We start from the raw sequence: 19,869 nt of genomic DNA, 5'->3' as shown, positions 1-19,869 counted from the left end.
GCACCGCCATTCGCTGGTACAGTAGTCAATCGCAACACAGGGAGAGAGAAATAAACCATGAGCTGCACGCTTGTCGTCATTGTACTAGGCTCCTCACAATGGGGTGGCCATGTAAAGGGTGCATGCCATCTGAAAGGGAGAGTGAGAAGTGCACCACGCTGCTGCTGCTCCTGAGTAGCGGCATACATAGAAAGCTCCACGCGCAGCGAATAGGAGCAGGTGTGAACATTCCCACGTGGTTACAGTGCCTTGCATTACCAGCATAAATTACTGATCATAAAGGTTCGTTGTTGCCCTTTGAAGAAAGCAAGTGTGAAAACAGTTGCTTCTGTGTGTGCTGAAAACAATGCACGCCATTGTGCGAAGATGACACAGCTATCGCTGTCACTTATTTGCACATTGGAGACAAAAAGGCATGTTTTCATCAAATATTATGTAAATAAATTATGTGGTGTGAAGTAAACACCCTCTTACTTGGAGCAGGACAGGTTGGACCATTTAACGCTTCTACCAAGGGTACAACTTCATAGCCTGGAGGCACGTCAACGCATGCCTGAAAGAGAAGACACAATATGTCAAAATTTATATGTACTTGTGTAGGTGCAAGACCTTTATCTCTCCCATTAGATGTGAATTGTTTTGTACATGACCAACATCACGTGTGGACCAATGTTCATACCCTGGAATGAAACCTCTATAATTGGACTTAGTTCAGTGTTGCTTGGCTGTTGGAAGTTAGTGTGTGTTAAGTGGTTAGAACTGAGATTGTTGACCCAGTTTCCATTTCTGTAGTATGCTTTGTTTATGCCCTCCATGCTCTATGCCCACACTTCGATTAAGTGACTGGAGGTGCAAGGATAGCGATATTTTATCGGAAAAACTTGCTGCTGATGAGAAATAATGTTCGTGTGTGATCTGCAGTCACAACAATGTGAGCACTCTTACACTGCTTTTAAGAACATTGTGCCACATGTGTACTCTATGTTTACATTATGTTAGTGTTTTAAAGATGCAGACAAGTTCTGCCTCAAAATGTATTAGAATCATGCTTAGAAGTTTTGAGCACCACTATCCAAATTGAAGTTGATGCCCGATAGCTATTCTATACCAAAAAGAAAAAATACTGCTCATAAGATGAATATGTGGTTACTCCACAGAGCAACGGACAACAAATAAAACCCTTTTTGTGAGTTTCAGAACTTTAGTATGACCAGAAAAACACTTTGTGGATTTTCTAGTTCACAGTTTACAATTCTTCACGCCACTTTTGTAGATACTCGAATAATGCTGCCTCTCATTTTATGTGCTTGTGATTTACATATAAATAAAGCTGAGCACAACTGCCTGGAACGCCACGTGACCAGAGCCCGAAAGGTAAAAAAAAAATTACACAGAAAAAAAATTGCACAGTGCCTTAAAAAGACACTGGCAGATGTGATACAGCTACTGGCCAGAGCTACCAGCACATTTATAAAATACCGGGTGTCTCAGTTAAATCTCCGGGCTAAATAATTCGCGAACCGGTGCACCAATCGAATAACTTTCTTTTTTACAAGTATCTGTCCAATACCGGCTACAAGACGCGCACCGCGTGAATGAGCGGAGGCGCTCATTATTTAAATAAAAATTCAAATGAGTTTTGTGAAAAAAGCTAACTTCTAAAGCAGGGCGCCGTCGGCATTAAAATAGGTACTACCCCTTTTGGGACCTTCAGTGGACACCTTTTAGAGAAAAATCTGCCACCGAAGCGGGTCATTTGTTGCAGTAATTAATTTTAAGTTTTGGTTTACTTATTTTTGTCGCGGCTGGTCGCGGTGAATCGCAAAAGGATGTAATTCACTGGTGTAATTCATTGGTGCAAGGACGTAATTCATTGGTGGACATCGGAGTGAAAGAGCGTCCTTTTGCGCTTCACCGCGACCAGCCGCGACAAAAATATGTAAACCGAAACCAATTAATTACTGCAACAAATGACCAGCTTCAGTTGCAGATTTTTCTCTAAAAGGTATCTACTGAAGGTCCCAGAAGTGGTAGTACCCATTTTAATGCGGACGGCGCCTGATTTAGAAGTTAGCTTTTTTCACGAAACTCATTTGAATTTTTATAAGAGCGCCTCCCGCTCATTCACACGGTGCACATCTTGTAGGCGGTATTGGACAGATACTTGTAAAAAAGAAAGTTATTCGATTGGTGCTCCGGTTCGCGAATTATTTAGCCTGGGGATTTAACTGAGACACCCGGTATATATATATATCTACATTGTTGCAAGATCCTATTCCACAAGAAGAATGGAACACTAGTACCCTCGAACAGGAAGCAATGGTCTGAGAAGCTCTACCGTAATTGTTCACAGATCCTGGAAAGCCGACTGACCTGATGATCGCCCAGGTGTGGTACTGCTGCAGGCAATGAAGCTCCTACTGCTGCAGCCGACCTTCGAACAGCACGTACTTGAAGCAGGGCACGAAATGGGGCACGGCAAATAGGACAATTGTTGGCCTGTATGGATATAGACAAGGGCTTTGCATCACATTATGTTGTAATACTTGTAAAGCTTTACCTGGTATCGCAGAGAGTCAGCGCACCCAGAACAAAGGCATAGGTGACGACAGGGCAAAATAAGGGTGTCCCGCCCGTCGCACATGCAGATTACGCATTCCGCTCCACCCTCTTCTGCTTCCTCTTCAGCAGTCTGGAAGAACATGTGAACCCCCAAGAGATTTTTGTTTCCTTCATTTGCTCAAATTCGTCATTTTTTTTTTCTGAAGCTGTGAACAGCAGTTTGTGAGTACAGTGCTGGTGAAAAGTTTACGGCAACATAGCTGGAGATAGGAGCCGGCACCCGTCCACTGCAGTGGAACAGTTAAAGTAGCTAGAGGTTTGAATGATGACCTTAGTGGGATGAGAGTGTAATCCACAGATTTAAAATGATGCTGCGACTTCGTCCCATAAATTTTAGTTGAATGCAGCACCCAGTACAAGAACAGTCTGTTCAAAACATACACGGCTAAAACAGCTAAAACCAGTGCTAAAAACACTAAGAACGAAAACAGGACGGACGCACTGCACTTTCAACAAATGTTTAATAATCCATCGCCTTACTCAACAGCAGTGTTTAATAATCCATCAATGTTTAACAAATGTTTAATAATCCATCGCCTTACTCTCAACAGCCGTGTTGAGTAAGGCAATGGATTATTAAACATTTGTTGAAAGTGCAGTGCGTCCGTCCTGTTTTCGTTCTTAGTGTTTTTAGCACTGGTTTTAGCAATTTTATCATGTGTGACCAACAGGCCCAAATTGGTACCTTATACACGGCTCCTCACTTCAATATATCTTCCCCCGATTGTTGGATTTCCCACTCGTTGACTAGAAAGGCATCATCACACTTGGACGCAAACGATGGTTCGAGACATTGGGTGCAGTTACCCAATTTCTCGAACCTAGCAGAACAGATGGAGATGGACAACAGATCAATTTTTGGATTTTTACACTAGGATACTTGTCTCTTTTTGCTAGGTCATTCTCAGGTACCGTCATCATTATTATATCAATGTCAAACACAGTCAAGGTCACAAGTGCAAAGTGGAGCCCTCAAATAGTCCACTTCCCAGTAGCACACAAAAATAATACTGTTTTAAATTATCACGTGCAACCCTATGATAGCGTCACAATGCGCAGCTGCTTGAATTATTTAGACCCAGCTCTTGAGGAGTGTTATGCCATTTTTTTAATGAGTAGCATTAGAAGGCCCATGTCGAAGGCAAAACTGAGGCGTTCATCTGCGGACACAAGAAAGAAACGAGAAGGAAGGAGACACTATCACAGGAGCAGCTTCAACGAAAATAACAAAGACAGCGGGAGGAGTTACACAATCAGCGACACCGCAATAATCTACATCCATCTTTAGGTAAGACTTGTATGGGACTACACAAGATAGACACAAAATACGTGTATGTCCAGCCACCCTAACGTACCTTCCCTTGGGTAATATTTTTGTTTTCAATGCCATAGATCTCCTGCAGGAGGTAACAAAGGCCATCTACAAAGAGTTTCTGTTTCAAAGGTTTTAAGGCATAGGTGCCATCCGAGTTCTTCTCCATGACTGCTACCAACACGTGCGACTGACGTGGCTCTGTGGGAGAAAGAAAAGGCAAGTCAGCCACTAGAAACGACAAAATACTGAATTGTTTCTCACCGTCCCCTTCCTCTGCTACACAGTGTATAACCATTGGTAGGCTGTCATCGTCACCATAGTGGTAGTTGAGCTGCAAAATATGAAACGTGGATACATCGTTAACTAAAACATGCTCGCGCACATTTCACTGGGAATGCAAGTGCAACTTGTTGAGGGTAGGCAAAAATTAAAAGCCAAGACAGCCCAAGTGTTGTAAATTGACATAAAGTAATACTGAGTCCCATGTCTCATTGAGTAGCAATGTTCTTGGCAATGTCAGAAAATGACATGTAGCTAAACCGAATTCAAGCCCAAGAAACCTGATGTATCATTTGTTCCTTTTACGAGAAACTTTGTTGCAGTCATTTAGTGAAGGTTAAATTTTCATATTCAGTGGACAGCAGTACAAGTCACATTTTCTTCTAACTTTATCGTTGTTGTTGTTGTTGTTTAAGTTATAACTAGGGTCTGAGGCTTTTGAGAAATATATGATGCTGAATTCGGGGGGAGGGGGGGGGCTGAGCAGAACTGCCGGAAGCCACGTACACGGCAGCGTTTTTCAGTGACGACACAGCGGCGACTTTTTTTTAGCTAGTTTTACAGCGGCGACTTCTCGACACATATGAGTTCTGCGGGCGCCTCAGAAGCATGCGCAGAGACTTGTCAGAGACTCAGAATCTGTCGACTACTGATATTCGCACAAGAACGCTTGTCGTCGACGCGTGGCAACATCGGCACACGTCACTTGCTCTGTCAGCGTACCATGCGTTTCGGGTGGTCGTCCGCGGGCGTTTCTTCGCACTGCGTACAGTGACGGTCCCAAGGCGGGGAGGGGGCATTGTGGGCAGTCGCCCCCCCCCAAAAGCATACCTTGGTCCAGTTTTCGTCTCTTTCCCTGTGACACTCTCAAGGAGAGCAAAGAGGGCGTACCCCCAAACTTGTTACTCATAAGACTTCCCATCGTCTAGCATACCAATCCTTCCCGCTGACCCCAACACACAACAGAGGGGACCTAGCTAGGATGACATGATACATAGGATGCTAGCTAGGTCGACATGAATGCGATCCAGGTAGAGTACAACAGGCTTTATGCTGGGCACTATACCTAAAATGGATTACCAGTGATAGGATTTCGTGCGAGAAAAGGTTGAGCCCATGTCCAGAACCCCTCCCCCCCCCTCGCACCCAAATGGATCCCGGCTGGCTAAAGGCTCGCAGACGTCGCCCACCCAAAGTACTTCGCTGGGACCGCCCCTGACTGCGTACAAGGCCACATCATACGCAGAATGTTTTGACGCTGGGGAAAGTGCGTCCCATGCGTGTCGCCCTCATGGTTGCAGTGTCACCTCCTTCCGTCGGTGATCCCTCCGTCCTCCACTACTGCAGTCGTGCGCCGTGCTTCCGCGTCGCGTGACAAAAGGGCCCTAGCTCGGGTAGAAGTCGGTTTTTACCCTAATCGCTAAATGTGCGATTCGAGGGGTAAATTCGGAGAAGAATCGTGTAAAACCCGAAAACCTCAGGCCCTAGTTATAACTTTATTGTACAGAGCACTAAAGGAGAAATTATTCGATACTTTTCATTCATATCTAACTATAGAATGCTGATCACAATTCATTGCCAAAGGAGTAAAAACAGGGCAGCTTCTAGTTTTGGAAGCCCTACATGATCAGTGCTTCCAGAAGGGGGCTCATTATTTCAATCCCCGCATCACCACCAGCAATGGGGTAGAGTATCGCCCTGGTGATGAAACTCCCCATTGATCATCTTGTTGTCGCTTCCAGAAGAGAATATAAATAAACTTTCCACAGACCTCTTCGTCCGAGTAACCGGAAGGGTCGATGATGTGGGACGTCTGTGAGAACTGTTGGTTGGTTCCCCTCTTGTAATGATATGTCTCAGAGCTCATACTGGAGTTGCGAGGTGTGTACCTGGAGACATGTATTACACAATTAGACAATTGACAATTAGAATTAGAATTGATTATTGACAATTAGAAGCGTACAAGGTACTTTAAGAAGGCATAATACCTGGGCTTGTACAGACAGAACATTTTTTTCAGACAAAGAGGGCAAAACTGGCACTTTGCAAATATTGTGCTGATGTAAGAGACTTATTAGCAATATAAATTATTAGCTGCTTCTTAGCTCCTTGTTGATAGGAGCACGATATTCAAATGAACTCTTGCAAACCCACAGCGGTATTAGTACATCAGTACGAGGCAATTCCATTAATTCAAACACCAATGAGAAAAAAGGCTTGTTCGAATAAAGCGGAGTTTGAACTATAGGGGTGCTGGTGCCGGTAAAACCCTTGACACTAAGGACGGTGAAATGTGCAACATAATCTGGACCGCATACACAAGTTGTCTATTGAGGGATTCCGTTCGGAAAAGTGGTGAGTTCCTGCAATATAGAATTCGCCTATAAATCTGTTGCTGGATGTATCGTAGAAGAAACTTGCATCGGCCTATTTATACTAAGTACTCTTACCAGAACTATGCCAAGGACTGTTTGCATAAAAGCTGAGTATGAGTCTCAGGCTTAATCTCAATAGCCTTTGCTGTGCATTAAACACCCGCTCGCTGCTCATGCGAGAAGCGCTGCCAAAGATACTGAGAATGAGTCTGAGACGAGTACTCAATTTTTATGTGAATGGGCCCAGAAAACGTTTACTGTGCAATGTATTGAACTGTTTGTGAGGCACGGATAATTTGGCAGAGTTGCACTCTAAAGAACTTGGATTCTGCATAAAGATTCATGCTTCCCTAACGAACATCAAAGAGAATCTCAGGCTATAACTAGGGCCTTGTGTTTTCGGGTTTTATCTTTTTTGAAAATCAGGGGTAAAAATAGGGAGGAGGGGGTAAAAATCGAGTTTTATTTAAGCAGCCATAAAACAGGGTAAAATCATGCAATATCGGGTGGAAAATGGAGAAAGGATGCTTCCCACACTTTAGATTAACAGAAGATACGGAACAGATGTGCGGTCCTTGGTGTTCTCCAGTGCCCATATCAGTGGCTGAATTGGCACTTTGATAAGTTAGTTTTCGGGGTTTTTTTTTCGGGTTTTACCCTAAGTGGATGATGGTGCGAATTGGGCGTAAAAAACGTATTGTACCCTAAAACACAAGGCCCTAGCTATAACCTACACCAGAGCAAAAACAAAAAGCCCACAATATCGAAGTATGAGCGCTTTCTTGCACAGAAGAACTTCAATGGCTTCTGCTTGTACAAGGAGTCCTTTACGATGCAATCTACTACCCTCCGTCTGCAGCCTCTATGTTGTGTCAACCTTTTCATGTCCCTCAGGCTCAAGTTTCCTATTACTGTATCAATTTTCACCAGCATGACAGTTTTTGCCTTTTTTTTTCAAGTTTCTCTTCCAGCGTTCTAACCACGACCTACTAGATTATAGCGACCATGTTGTACGGACCCCTTCCCAGAGCAGCATTTGGAGGCTAGTGGTGGCGCTACTCATCGGCCTGGTTATTGCTTCCTCAATTTCTACTGTACTCTATACTTTAGCTTACCTTAGAATTTTTGTACAAGCGGTGGATGTCCCACAAGAGGAGCTTCCTTGTAAATTTGATTATCATCATCGTTCTACGCGTTTTCATAGAAACTGTTGCTGTCGTCTGCTTCAGTAATCGTGCATCCGCTTCTGCGCATTCAAAATTGAAATTTCCATCGTCCAATCATGATGCAGATCTTGCGGGCCGATGAGTAGCGCCCCTAGCGGATGGGCTCCTCATTGGGTTTGCCGATTACGACATGGTCGCTACAATCTAGTAGGTCGTGGTACTAACAAAAAACATGTTTTTGGAGCTTCATGGTAGTTGCAGCTCTATTACGAAACTGGAATTGCGAGGCCATCACAGAAGGACTTTCTTAAAAGGTATCTTCTAGTGAAAACTTACACGATGCCAGTCGGTGTAATCTCTTCTGAACAGAAATAATGGATAGTGATTGCACAGCGGACATCTGAATCGAAGGTGAATTCTATGTTGTACAAGTAGGGCTGCCTTTGAGGCTGTTCCACTTCATTGCTTACTATCTCGGTCTTCTTGGTGTCCAGAATCCTGTAATAGGAAGAGCAAAGGCAATTAGTTCATCAGTTAATTTTAAGAAATTGCAGTACAATTACCTGACGAAGCGCACAGATTCCTTTCTTATGTTGATCAGACTGCGCAGTGGTCGCGTTGGCTCATTTGCTTGTGGAGCAGGGTACGGAAACTGGGAAAAAAAAAGTACTTATCGTAGTTCAAAACTTTTCAGAACCTCTGAAAAAGCATCCGACACAAACACACAAAAAGAAGGCAACTTTTACCCTGAAACTCACGATACACCACTTAATTTTCTGTTCACTCTAACGTGCTTTGACGTAAACATGCATTCGTCACTAACCAACATTCCCGCCCTAGCAAGCCAGCCAGTCTTGGCTAATCCCTCCCTTACACAATCCTTTAACGAGCCAAAGCAACATAAGGATGAACCTTAGTTCCATGAGACATTATACACGTGTTTTCTCGTACTGCAAAGTGCACGGTTACTCACGAAAGTGTAAGTTTAAAGGTAATAAAGCTTGATTTGCAAACAATTGTGCACTATTTGAGGGAACAATTTCATTTCTTACGCATGGAATTATATCTGGTCTCTAAGTAACGCAGATATTCATATCGTGACAGCTAGTCAGCACAGTAACCATGCCTCATTAGTTTTCTTTTTTCTTTTTGCTTCGGTGGTAGCGCCGCGAAGCAACTGTGGCTACGAGCGGCGTACAGATGTGGACAGATGGAGAGAGGACAGGACGAAGGAGTGGGGGACAGGGGGGGTTAGTGTGAGTCCTGGGCCGACTTCAAGGGAACTGTGCCAACATTTGTCTGGAAAGTCTGCTGGAAACGCCAGGAAAAACCCCAGACAGCACAGCCAGTGCGGTGATTCGAACCCACGTCACTTCCAAGTCGAGACGTGGAAACCTCACTAGTTGCATGGGAAAGGCTCGCCTTGAGAAGCACACTGGTCCTCACTTGAGCTCTCTTGGAAAGCCTGCTGCACATGACCCCATTCACACATGTGGCCAAGTTCAAGAATACACTCCCAGCTGTTTCCAGCCATGCCAATATTTCCAATAACAGAGACTGTTTTTCTGGGCATTGTCCTTATAATTCGTCATTACTGAAGTGTATTTTGCATAAAGTGCTCTGAAAGCCTGGGAAGCTTCTTAAAAAGAAAGCGGAATATCATTTTCCAGCAAGATGACGATTTGAGTTTTAACGGGGTAATAGCAGTTCAAGCTTTATAGAGCAAGTACGACCAATCTAAAAAAACTCTGTGTATAGTGGCTTAAGAGTAGATATGGAGTTGTTACACACTTCACAAGTCATTAGGATAGATACTAGAGTAAAGTCATTAGGATAGCCAATGTCTTTAAAAGGAACACTCGACAAAAGGGCTGGGTACGCTAAAGACGCAAAAGGTACTTGACCATGGATCTCATATAATAGTCAGGTTGATAAGAAAATGCAGGAAGAAGAGTCGCTCACCACAATGGAGAGACTGAGCACTGAGGAGACGCACTGAGGAAACTCAGTGCTGCACCAAGTAAAAATGTACAAGTCATGTGGGTGTGTCCAAATCTTGATCTGCATCATAAAACTTCCTGTAGCTGGTTTTCGAGACTATGTGTGTGGCTCCGTGTATTAGGTTTCACCACTTGCAGCCTATTCTGCTTCTGCATATTCCAGAACTGCTGCCACTTCACACGGAACGGCTTTTTCGGAGCTGACAAGAGGTCAACCAGTACCATGTCTGCTGGCTCTTGGCTCAGAAGCAGTATTTTCCTACCTTCACAATATTTTACTGTTCTGGAAGTGTGGTTAAAACAGTCCATGTATAACTTAAGATATCACTCCAGCTCACAACCTTTTGAAATTTTAGCTGGTCCAGTTCGTTGGTGTCACAACCACAACAGACCTCTATGTACAGACGTAGGATGCGAGAATTTTGGTGTGATCATTAAAACAAACAAAAGTGAAAAATGGAGTGTATAGATGCACCTGCAGTATCTCTTATCTTTCGTGACAATCGTGATGGTAAGATGGAATAACAAGACAGAAAAGTGAATTCAGAGGAAACGATTCCTGAGCAAAAGGTGGCCATCATACCTTTTCAGCCAGGTTTATTCTAGTGTCTCAGATGTTAATTTACTCACCGGCGTTGGTTTGCCACCCAGAAAGTTTAGATCCGTGTTCTCTCCAAAGAGGTACGCTTCAGGCTGATTCGTATCGAAGCGCTCGCCTCCCATTATAAAATGACTGGCGAAGAAGTTGCCTACGTGAACACAGAAAAAAATAGTGATTTAATCCGAAACATTATACGAACTGTTCCTCCTTTTTTTCATCATTTTGTGGTTGTGCTTACCAGACTTCGGCGGGTATCTATAAGCACTGCTGCTCACAGAATCCGTTTCTTCAACACTAACGTTCTGTCTACTTAGTAGTCCCCCCATTATTGTTTATTTTGTCAGTCACACATTACACGGGCATGTTTAGGTATCCACAAATCCGGTCTGTCACCATGAAGGAAGACAGCTGAAACAGCTGCTGTTGCATCGATGTTTTGGCTCTCGTGTTGACATCGTCTATACCATCTTGCGCAGGAGTCTTCAACACGGTTTGACATGCTGCACACATGGCATATTCAAGAGCTTAGCAGCGGAAAGCTACATAACGCAGGCAAACAACAAGCTTTGGCAACAAAACAGCACATTTCCGTTGCCAGCAGTGCCCCAGAGAGATGGTCACAGGGTTTCGTGATAGATGTCAGCATATGTGAGCGCTATTTAGGTAAGGTTGGTTGTTTGGTTTCGATATTCTTGCTAATGCTCATCTGCATTAAATTTCCTCTCACTTATCACGACATAAAAACACATAGTTACTAAGACATAGTTTATGACATATACACGACTAATGCTTTTGCAAGTCGGAAACTTATAATGGCCATTATCACTCACTACATCGCTACCGCAGATCGCAGCGCCACAAAGGTAAAAACGTGGTTTGTGTGGTGGTGTCCGTCGGTGTCGGTTACGCTGGCGAATGCTTCGCGAATTGTGAATGTCCTAATGTTCCCGGCATTACCAAACCATCGTTGGAAGTGTAAAAATGTCTTTATAAAGTGAACAACGTATACTCATCCTCTACAGAACAGAACCGTGGACTCTGAGCGCAACCGCTGTGAGGTCTGTTGACTGTAGCCGGAATCATGACGAAAATATCCGAACCATTCTCGGTGATGACTGTCTCCAACGACGTCACCACGTTTGGTGACATGTGTGTCCAACCTGGTCCAACTGCCACGTCTGTGATTGTAACGCACGACTCGATGTCCGCATCGTTGATTGAAATCGACGACGACCGGGCAGTCAAGGTGCGAACTTGGCACACCAAATTAACGTCACCGTTCACGTGTCCCGTTGTGTACGACCCCACAAAGGAGCAGTACATAGCGGTGTACCGCAGAACAATTTCATTCATTTCACCCGAAGAGACAAGCAGCGTTAAGCGCAAATCCGTTCAGCTTGCCTGTGCTCCGTACCGCGTTCTGTCGCGACCACACGATGAGCCTCTCGTGGTATTCCAAGATGGGTCGCTTTTCACACTCACAGCGGCATGTAACGGTGCGTGCTCGAGTGTAGACGCCAGCGAGCAAGTTGTGCACGTTGAGCTGAACACCACTGACAAAGCCACGTTTGTTCTAACGGTGACGGATGCAGGAAGCGAGCAAAAGTGTAAACTCGTGAGAGCTGATTCAGCAGATGTGAGCACAGTGTTCAGTGTATCATTGACTACGCTGCTATGCAGTAGTAAGATGTTGTCTTGCTGCCTGTCTGATGGAAAGCCTCTGATATTGTTGTCAGATGGCACGCTCGCAGTAGTCACAGAGAACGGCCATTCCGAAATTGGCAAGCTGTCCGAAGACATCTTGCCGTCAGCCAGGACCAAGATTTTTGCATTAGACGCGCAACGCATCCTCGTAGTGTCTCAGGATCGACTGGTCATATGGGCTCTGCCACTGCAGACATGTGAAGCAAGTCAGCTGGTAAAAGTGCGCCAAGCAGCACTTATTGGAAATCTAGTGTTTCTGCTGCGTCCTGATCTTCTGCTTTCCTGCGTTCTGCTCTCTGTTGGTCCGACACAGCTATCCAGACTCGTCGGTCTTGGAGCAGCTCGGTCCAATGAGACAGCATCTGACAGCTTGGATGCAGCAGGCACACGAAAGGAAATGTGCCTCGATATGGGAAAAGTATGTTGTAGATCATATTATACACATTGGGTTCATCACGCTACACAAGATGAGTTAATCCGCAATAGGTTGGTTCGGACAAATAGCTTATGTGTATAAGGAATGAGATGAAACAAAGTAGAAGAAATTTTGCTCTCAAAGGCATTGTCATTCGGCAGCTACTGCCTCTGTGGTGCAGAACAAAATTGTCTGAAAATTGGGTGTTATGTAAGCAGCAAGATATGGCAGTACGTATTCCATAAATTTGCCAAAGATGCTGTCGGAATAGCACAGAATTCTGCGTGATTGTGTAACACCCTTTAGTCTCACCATGTGTGCGTAAATATACATGTGTAAAAAAATCACATTTTGGGGAGAGACTGGTACGGTGGTACAGCAACACCACCACGGGCAGCTAGGAGTAATGTAGGTGCAGATTGTAATGGCAAACCCAGCATTTCCTCTTTCTTCATTATATTTTCTTTTCCCATCTACACATAAATCAAAATGATGTCAATGTGCTTGACACTAACGTGAGTTTGCTTGACTGAATGATTGTTGGAAGTCTCCTAAAATGTTCCAGCGCAACTCCAAAGCTCCCGTTACTGTTTGTTGTGGCGCGTCCGCTTTTACCAAATTTTTCCCCAATCTCGCTGACTTCGTTTTAACGAGAGTTTACTGTATCTGGGACAACTTCGAGTAAAGCGTTGAGACTTATTTAATAACGTTGCGCAATACTTCTCACGTAAATGCAGACAGAAGCCGTTGCAGAGTGTAATAACCTTCACCATTGATCATCCCAGGTAGCTCTGGAGCCATCAGAAGACCAGTTGGTGCTGACGGTTCGTAACCTACTCTGCAACAAGCTGGACGAGTCAGCCATGAACGCAGCACTGAACACACCTTATTCTGCCGACCGCCTCCTACACAGTCTCCAACATGGCATCTCCTTAGATGAGGCCAAAGCCCTCATTGGTTACCTGTTGTCCTTCCTGGAGTCTTATTCGCTTGGAGACTCCGTTCCAATGCAGAAGGCTCTCGACTGGCTCTGCTGTATCATTGATGCTCACCTACCGCGTCTGCTACTTTCCAACAAGGAGGAAGTTGGCCATCTCCTGGAGCGCGCATGCCGCGTTGTGGAAGGTGTTCAGAAGCTCTTTGTGGACCTAGATCACGTGGAACAGTGGTTGCTGTCGCAGAGGTTGGGACAGCTCAAGTTTGACAGCTCTGCTCTTTATACAATTGAGATCATGGAAATCTAAATAACTTGGTGAAATAGATATTTTCTGTTCCACGTTTCCGGATGGCTACCGTGGTGTGGTCTATGTGCCAGCAAAGTTTTTAAACTGAGAGTGCCACTGGTCAAAATTTTGAAACCCACAGTCGTTGCACCAGGATCTGCCCCTGTTCGAGCTGGTTCATCTGCGAAACAGACTTTCAGCACTAGCACAGCATAAATAGAGCCTGAAGTTTTCGGGAAATATTTATTTCTAAGTTTGGGGGTAAAAATTGGGTAAATAAACATGTGCACTAAATTCATGCGAATTCGGGTGAAAAAAACTTCCACTACACTAAATTTGGGCAGAAATCGGGCTCTATTACAGACGAACTGTACTGGTTTGGTACAAACGGTGATGTAACTGCGTTTGCTGCCAAACAAGTAAGTTATTGCATTCCTACAGACGTCCCAGTGAAGGCAATTTGCCGGGTAAAAATCGGGTTTCACCCTAAAGTGTCAACCTTCAATTCGGGGTGCAAATTCGGGGAAGAATCGGGTAAAACCCTAAAACTTCAGGCTCTAAGCATAAACAATTCTACAACATCACCGTTCAAAACTTTGCTGGTGTGTTCCAAGTGCCATACACATTAAAAATGTGTATACACACCAGTGGCGTAGCCAGACCTCCAAGGTAGGGCTCGATACGAAAACTCGCCCCCCCCCCCCCCCTTCGCTGATCCTGTGTCGACAACACACACATACTTGTGCACACTGCAAACTGAGGAGTAAAAAAGAACGAAAATAGTTGATTTAGACGTTCACAATACGATTACATGTATAGGCTGTCATGACCAATGGGGTGGTGTCACGAGATTGGAAGTATTTTGAAAAGCTCATACTTTGAAAACCATTCAAGAGTGCTTCTTAGATAGACGCCATGAACTGCAAGAACTTTAGCGATCGTCACACTGGTCCCCCCCCCCCCCACACACACACACATTATGTTCTCGGATTTGCACGATTTGTGTGGGTCGGTCCATGGCAGATAGGGGGGGCTCGAGCCCCCCCGTGGCTACGCCACTGATGCACACACACACACACACACGTCTACAGTGTTGCGGATTTGAATCCACGGATTTGATTTAAATCCGGATTCAAATCCACCGGAGGGCTGGCGGATTTGATTTGCGATTTGATTTGCGCTAAAAAATATGGGCAGGATTTGGATTTGGATTGAATCGCATTTTCCACTAATGATTTGGATTTGGATTCAATCGCATTTTCCACTAATGATTTGGATTTTGATTGAATCGCCCCTTTTTCAGCGGATTTGCGCGTGGCTTTCGCCAAGCTCCCTCACAAGATGCATGGATTTGAAATTGAGCGAAGCGCCGTTTCGCATTCTATGCGAATTGGTGACCTTGTCTGAAATCTAGTGGCGTCCCCTCCCCAGAGCGACAGGAGTAGCCGTTTTGCTCCAATCACTTCCCCTCACCGCACCGAGGGAACACCAGGTGCAGTTCTTTGAACGCAGTTAACGTTATTCTGTCGATTGGACAGCACCTTTCCCGTGGACCTCTAGGTGAGTCTTCCAGCACGACCCGTTTCAAGCTTGCCAAATCATGTCGCGAAATTCTTGGTCTTCGCCATCATATTGAATGCATATGGGTACACCCATTCACGAAAAAACAAAGTGAAAACGAACAATAAATATATCACGTCCTATCATTTCGTGATTTCGGGAAGGCAAGCCTTTCCTACACCCACGGACAATCATGGCAAGATGTGCCACTCTTCCTCGCATACCCTTTCTTTTCTTCCTTGATTACAACAGCCTGTACTGCGCAAGGAAAATTTTTACAAAGCCCCGAAACGTCAGCATTAAAATAGACCCATGGGCTACATGTTTAGTATAAGTATTCGTAACATGTCCCACGATTTATTAATGATCCATTAATTGTGACCCTCAGGGTATAGTAACCAACGACCTGTGGTCTTTTGAGTACTGGTGGTAGAAATCGATGCAGCCGTGTGTTTTTAGGCGTAGCTGAGCCTAGGCCCGCAATAGGAATTCCTTCACTCAGGCGTGTTTGCCCGGTGCTAAATGACGAGGAGGTTCCTGATCCAAAATCCGGTTTTGGGAAGCTGTACCATACCTACCAACTCCACACTGTTCATGCCCCGTGAAGCCCGAGTCAACACCAACACGATACGTGATGATGGAGATGGGGGTTGTGCACCGCCCCTCCCAGAGTGAGCCAATCATCTACGATTCAATACATTTTGATCAGTATCACTTTTTCTATTTTGGTGTAACACAAAAATTTAAGGGCACTTAACGAATTACGTGTTGGCAATGCAACAGAAAGTGCGGCTGATTTTCGATAAAGTTTTACTATTTTCTTTCTGGATGCCTTCAACTCAACTCCCATCATTCATCCATTACATGTATGTTCGTTGGGCTTCCCTTTGCGCCCCTCTTCCACTGGCATTGCGCAATTCCGCGCGGCGGAGTGGCTAGCTGTCGGCTACGCGCCGGCGAGGAGAGCCGTCTGAGCCAACGGGGAATTAAATGACGGAGGACGAGTTTTTTTCGTGAGGAGGAATCTAATGCTATCACACTGCAGGCCGACGCAGCTCTGGGCTCGGGCAATGCTCAGGACTGCCTAGCTCTGTGGGAAGTACTCATGCCCTCTAAGACGCGGCGGGTGTTAGCTTCCAGCTAATCGTACGGCGGCTGGTCGCGCGTGAAATACAACATCCACAGTCAACGATCCCAACGATCCGAAATGGCTGCGCGTCTTCAACCTCTAAGAGGGAGCACGCTCGGCATGCCCGTTGCCCGCACGGGGCGTGCGAACGCTAGAAGTGGTAGAGCGAGCATACGGCTGTAAGTAGAAGCAACTCGTCAAATTGCCCCCTCCCAATCGCCCCCCAAAACGTCACTTTATACATTGAATTTCCGATTTGAGCGGCCAAATCCGCAACACTGGTGTTTGGTACAAGACTGTTACCTAATCCTTAGAAATAGGATGCATGACATAAAAGTTTGTAGCCTCTCGGATGACACTCGTAAATGTTTCTGCCACGCACTATGGCAGTTTGCATTAATGTCGTACATTAATCAGCAACCTGCATAGATCACAGCAGGCAGCGCAAAAGCTCACAGTGTGCTGTGGGTGTTACGTTCTCTGGAGCTCTGCTGTCCATGCGCAACTTCGGTGGGACTTGCATGTTATTCTGTGTGTTGACACTCAGCAGTGCGAGGTTCCTTGCAAGTCTGCTCAGATTTCCTGTGGCTGCATTTGAGATCTACTCTGAGAAGTCTAGAAAAAAAAAGGTGCCGAACAGCATAACCTTGCATACATAATATATACATACTTGCATTAATTACCGTGCAATAATGTTGTCCCATGCAAATGAGGAATGCGATGCCGTGTGGCAGTGATGATCGCCGACAATCATGTTGTGTTGAAGAAATAACAAAATATTTGTTGTAAAGCCAAGCCGAAGGTTATAGTTCACATGTAACACAAAATCAAATTAAGCAAAAGAGTAATCCTCATATATAGATATGGCTTTGTCCAGAACATCGTGTGAAAGGAACGAAAGGACAAATTTCTTGATGCCTTGTGGTCTGTACAAGAGATAGCGCTACAAGTATTGCAAGTTGTCTATTAAGCTGATTCTGTTAATTGAACTTGAAAACTGGCCAAGCAAGGGTAATCATTTTTCTTCATGATTTACAAGGTCTACAGTTACAACACTATCAAGTCCAAATCACAAGGTTTTTCAGAAGGTTTCTACAAATTTTGACACCCCAAAATCCTAAAATTGGTCGTTTGGTGGAAGTTTTTGCATTTGTGTAGCTGCTGGTTCCTCCCAAAGGTCCCGACTCCTCTGCAAGAAGAAAATAAACCACAACTACGCCTCTTGTTGTCAACATGCAGTGGCATCACTAGGGTACGTGTCAACAGACGTGGGATCTTTTTGTGTCACACCCCCAATAATGGATTCCTTTCCACTATTTTGGATTTGATTTCGACAAATACAATCATACCACACCCAGACAAAAATAAAATCATGCGCTCGCAGAGAGCTCATGTTGTTCTTGGTGGTGTCACGTCGCAGTGAAAGAGAGGAAGTGGTGGTATTAGTGCGGTGTGTCACCTGATGCTGACCACACCCCCTACAGTGAAGCCACTGTCAACATGCCTGATGTCAACTACCAGTCACTAAAAATGATAGGTTGCGTGATGAGGTCCTCAGTTGGCGTTGCCTTTTCCACTTCGCAGTGGTTGAGATTGATCCAACAGTTTTGTAAACAGTTCTAGCAAGAGTGCTTCACAAGCAACAGATTTTGTGGTGTCAAATTCCTGAGTAAATCTTACGAAAAGCCCTGCAATTTCAATTAGCATACCGTATTGCAGCAATAGGCTTCTGAATTCATGAAGAAAAAATACATCCAAGCTGAAACTGGCAATCTCAGAAATTTGATGGGGGGAGGGGGAAGGTACGAAGAACCAAGGCGGTTCACACCTCAAATCCCTGCCATTGGTTGGCTAATTTCCAAGTTCAATGAACAAAATTAGCTTAAATATGACACAACTGCAGTATTGTTCGTATAGTGTTGTGGCAAAAACCCTTATGAGTGTCACCGAAGGGGGTTGCAAATTTTTAGGTCATGCTGTCTATTTTTAAGTATTACATAACACTTTCTTGCCAGACAACGTGTATGAAGGGTATATTCGCACCTGTTACACCTGTTTATCTGAAAATGAAAGGAGCACGAAGGAGGAGGACTCGAAAACAAATATGTTAGGAGGAGTAGAAATTCACACTAGAAGCCCTGGGATGTATATTTGCACAGCAGCGCGCCATCTTGGAGCACTAAGACGACTTACAGTGACGTGGGTCAGGAATGGTACTTCCCTCTTGGCTGCCAGTGACCGCGTCAGGTGAGTCACCCAATAGCGAGGCGCGCACCTTCTGGCTCTTTTTGCAGTTGCATTTCGCGCCACCTCACCCGCGTCTGGCCTGGTCGCTTTAACTAGCGGACGATTCTCGGCAGCCCATAAAAAGTGCACACGAAGTAGATGCCGTCACACACCAGGAGCAGCATGGGCGAGATCGCCGCCGCTGTGTGTAAACTTTTCTTTTTTAAATTCTGTGTCAGCACCTCAAAACAACTGCGGCTATAAATGGCATACAGACGTGGACAGGTGGAGAGAGGACAGTAGAAAGTGGGGGATAGAGGGGTTAGTATGCATTCTCAGACGGACTTTGGGGAACTGTGTCATATTCGTCTGGAAAACCTAGAGAAAACCTCAGACACCACAGCCAGTGTGTGCTTTCGAACCCGCGTCACCTCCCAGTCTTGGCGTGGAAAGCGGAGACTGGGAGGTGACACGGGTTCGAATGTGCCGGCAGACCTTACAGACTATGTCGGCAGTTCCCCGTAAAGTCTGCAAGGGATGGGTACTAATCCCCACTCCTTCCTGCTGTCCTCTCTCCATCAGTTCATATCTGTAGTTGCTTCATGTAGTGCTGTAGTGGCACTAACACATAATTTTAAAAACAAAAAAATCTGTAAACTAATTGTAACTAAAGGAATTCGTGGTTCCCGAAGGAAATATTGTGGTTCCTGAAGGTAATACGTTTGTATCCTGCGGTAAGAGAATCTATGTTCCAAGTGCCTTCCGTGCTCCTTTAAGGGTTGAACTGAATTTAAGCTTAAAGTGAACATTTTTAAGCCCCAATAGTAAAATAAATGGAATGAATTTATATTCAGCAAAATTTTGCCACAAGTTACAAGCACTCTGATCAATTTTCAGTCCCAACAAATTGGATTTTGCGGATCGAGCTTCTGAATTTGCCAAGTCAACGTAATGAATCTTTGTTGTTTTCCTCTTTTCAGTAACAGCATATTGGGATTTCTTTAGCTATTGCCATTGCAGTAGGGAATATAGGCTGTACATAATGGAATCCGGGAAATCTGACATACACATTGTTTCTGGTAAGAAATATTACATCGACTTGGCAAATTTTAGGATTCACTTCACAGAAATTTTATTTTCAGTGACTGAAAACTGAACAAAGTGTGCATAAGCCATAGCAAAAGTTTGCTAAAGATTAATGCCACTGATCCCATAATGCCATGACAACTAGATTGTTTGACAGAATTTTGTGAC

At 44.7% G+C, this 19,869-nt stretch overlaps 2 protein-coding genes across 3 annotated transcripts in view; one reads left to right on the top strand and one right to left on the bottom strand.

Annotated features, from left to right (window-relative positions):
• The window catches only part of LOC135391356 (E3 ubiquitin-protein ligase MGRN1-like), a 46,288-nt gene extending 35,316 nt beyond the window's left edge, over positions 1-10,972 (bottom strand). For both annotated transcript variants that reach the window (XM_064621605.1, XM_064621606.1), the window contains exons 1-10: positions 10,597-10,972; positions 10,388-10,506; positions 8,321-8,409; positions 8,094-8,255; positions 5,988-6,105; positions 4,199-4,268; positions 3,978-4,135; positions 2,561-2,692; positions 2,374-2,499; positions 475-553 (exon numbers count right to left, since the gene is read on the bottom strand). In XM_064621605.1, coding sequence (XP_064477675.1) covers positions 475-553; positions 2,374-2,499; positions 2,561-2,692; positions 3,978-4,135; positions 4,199-4,268; positions 5,988-6,105; positions 8,094-8,255; positions 8,321-8,409; positions 10,388-10,506; positions 10,597-10,684 — 1,141 coding nt within the window. In that variant the 5' untranslated portion in view covers positions 10,685-10,972. The remainder of the gene's footprint in view (positions 1-474; positions 554-2,373; positions 2,500-2,560; positions 2,693-3,977; positions 4,136-4,198; positions 4,269-5,987; positions 6,106-8,093; positions 8,256-8,320; positions 8,410-10,387; positions 10,507-10,596) is intronic.
• Positions 10,973-11,227: 255 nt separating this feature from the next.
• On the top strand, positions 11,228-13,759 carry LOC135392845 (uncharacterized). The gene is made up of 2 exons (XM_064623536.1): positions 11,228-12,480; positions 13,263-13,759. The coding sequence occupies exons 1-2, from the start codon at positions 11,440-11,442 to the stop codon at positions 13,719-13,721; spliced, it is 1,500 nt and encodes a 499-aa protein (XP_064479606.1). The 5' UTR covers positions 11,228-11,439; the 3' UTR covers positions 13,722-13,759.
• The last annotated feature ends 6,110 nt before the right edge of the window (positions 13,760-19,869 follow it).

The sequence above is a fragment of the Ornithodoros turicata genome, chromosome 4 (assembly GCF_037126465.1).
Source record: "Ornithodoros turicata isolate Travis chromosome 4, ASM3712646v1, whole genome shotgun sequence".
Classification (NCBI taxonomy): Eukaryota; Metazoa; Arthropoda; class Arachnida; order Ixodida; family Argasidae; genus Ornithodoros; species Ornithodoros turicata.
The sequence above is the reverse complement of the archived record's forward strand: the minus strand, read 5'-3'. Positions and strand labels throughout refer to the sequence as shown.

Excerpts from the sequence above, each read along its gene's own strand:
- LOC135392845 (XM_064623536.1), top strand. The coding sequence starts at position 11,440 with ATGACGAAAATATCCGAACCATTCTCGGTGATGACTGTCTCCAACGAC. Across the intron at positions 12,481-13,262 it reads TGTGCCTCGATATGGGAAAA|GTAGCTCTGGAGCCATCAGA; the intron begins GTATGTTGTAGA and ends TGATCATCCCAG.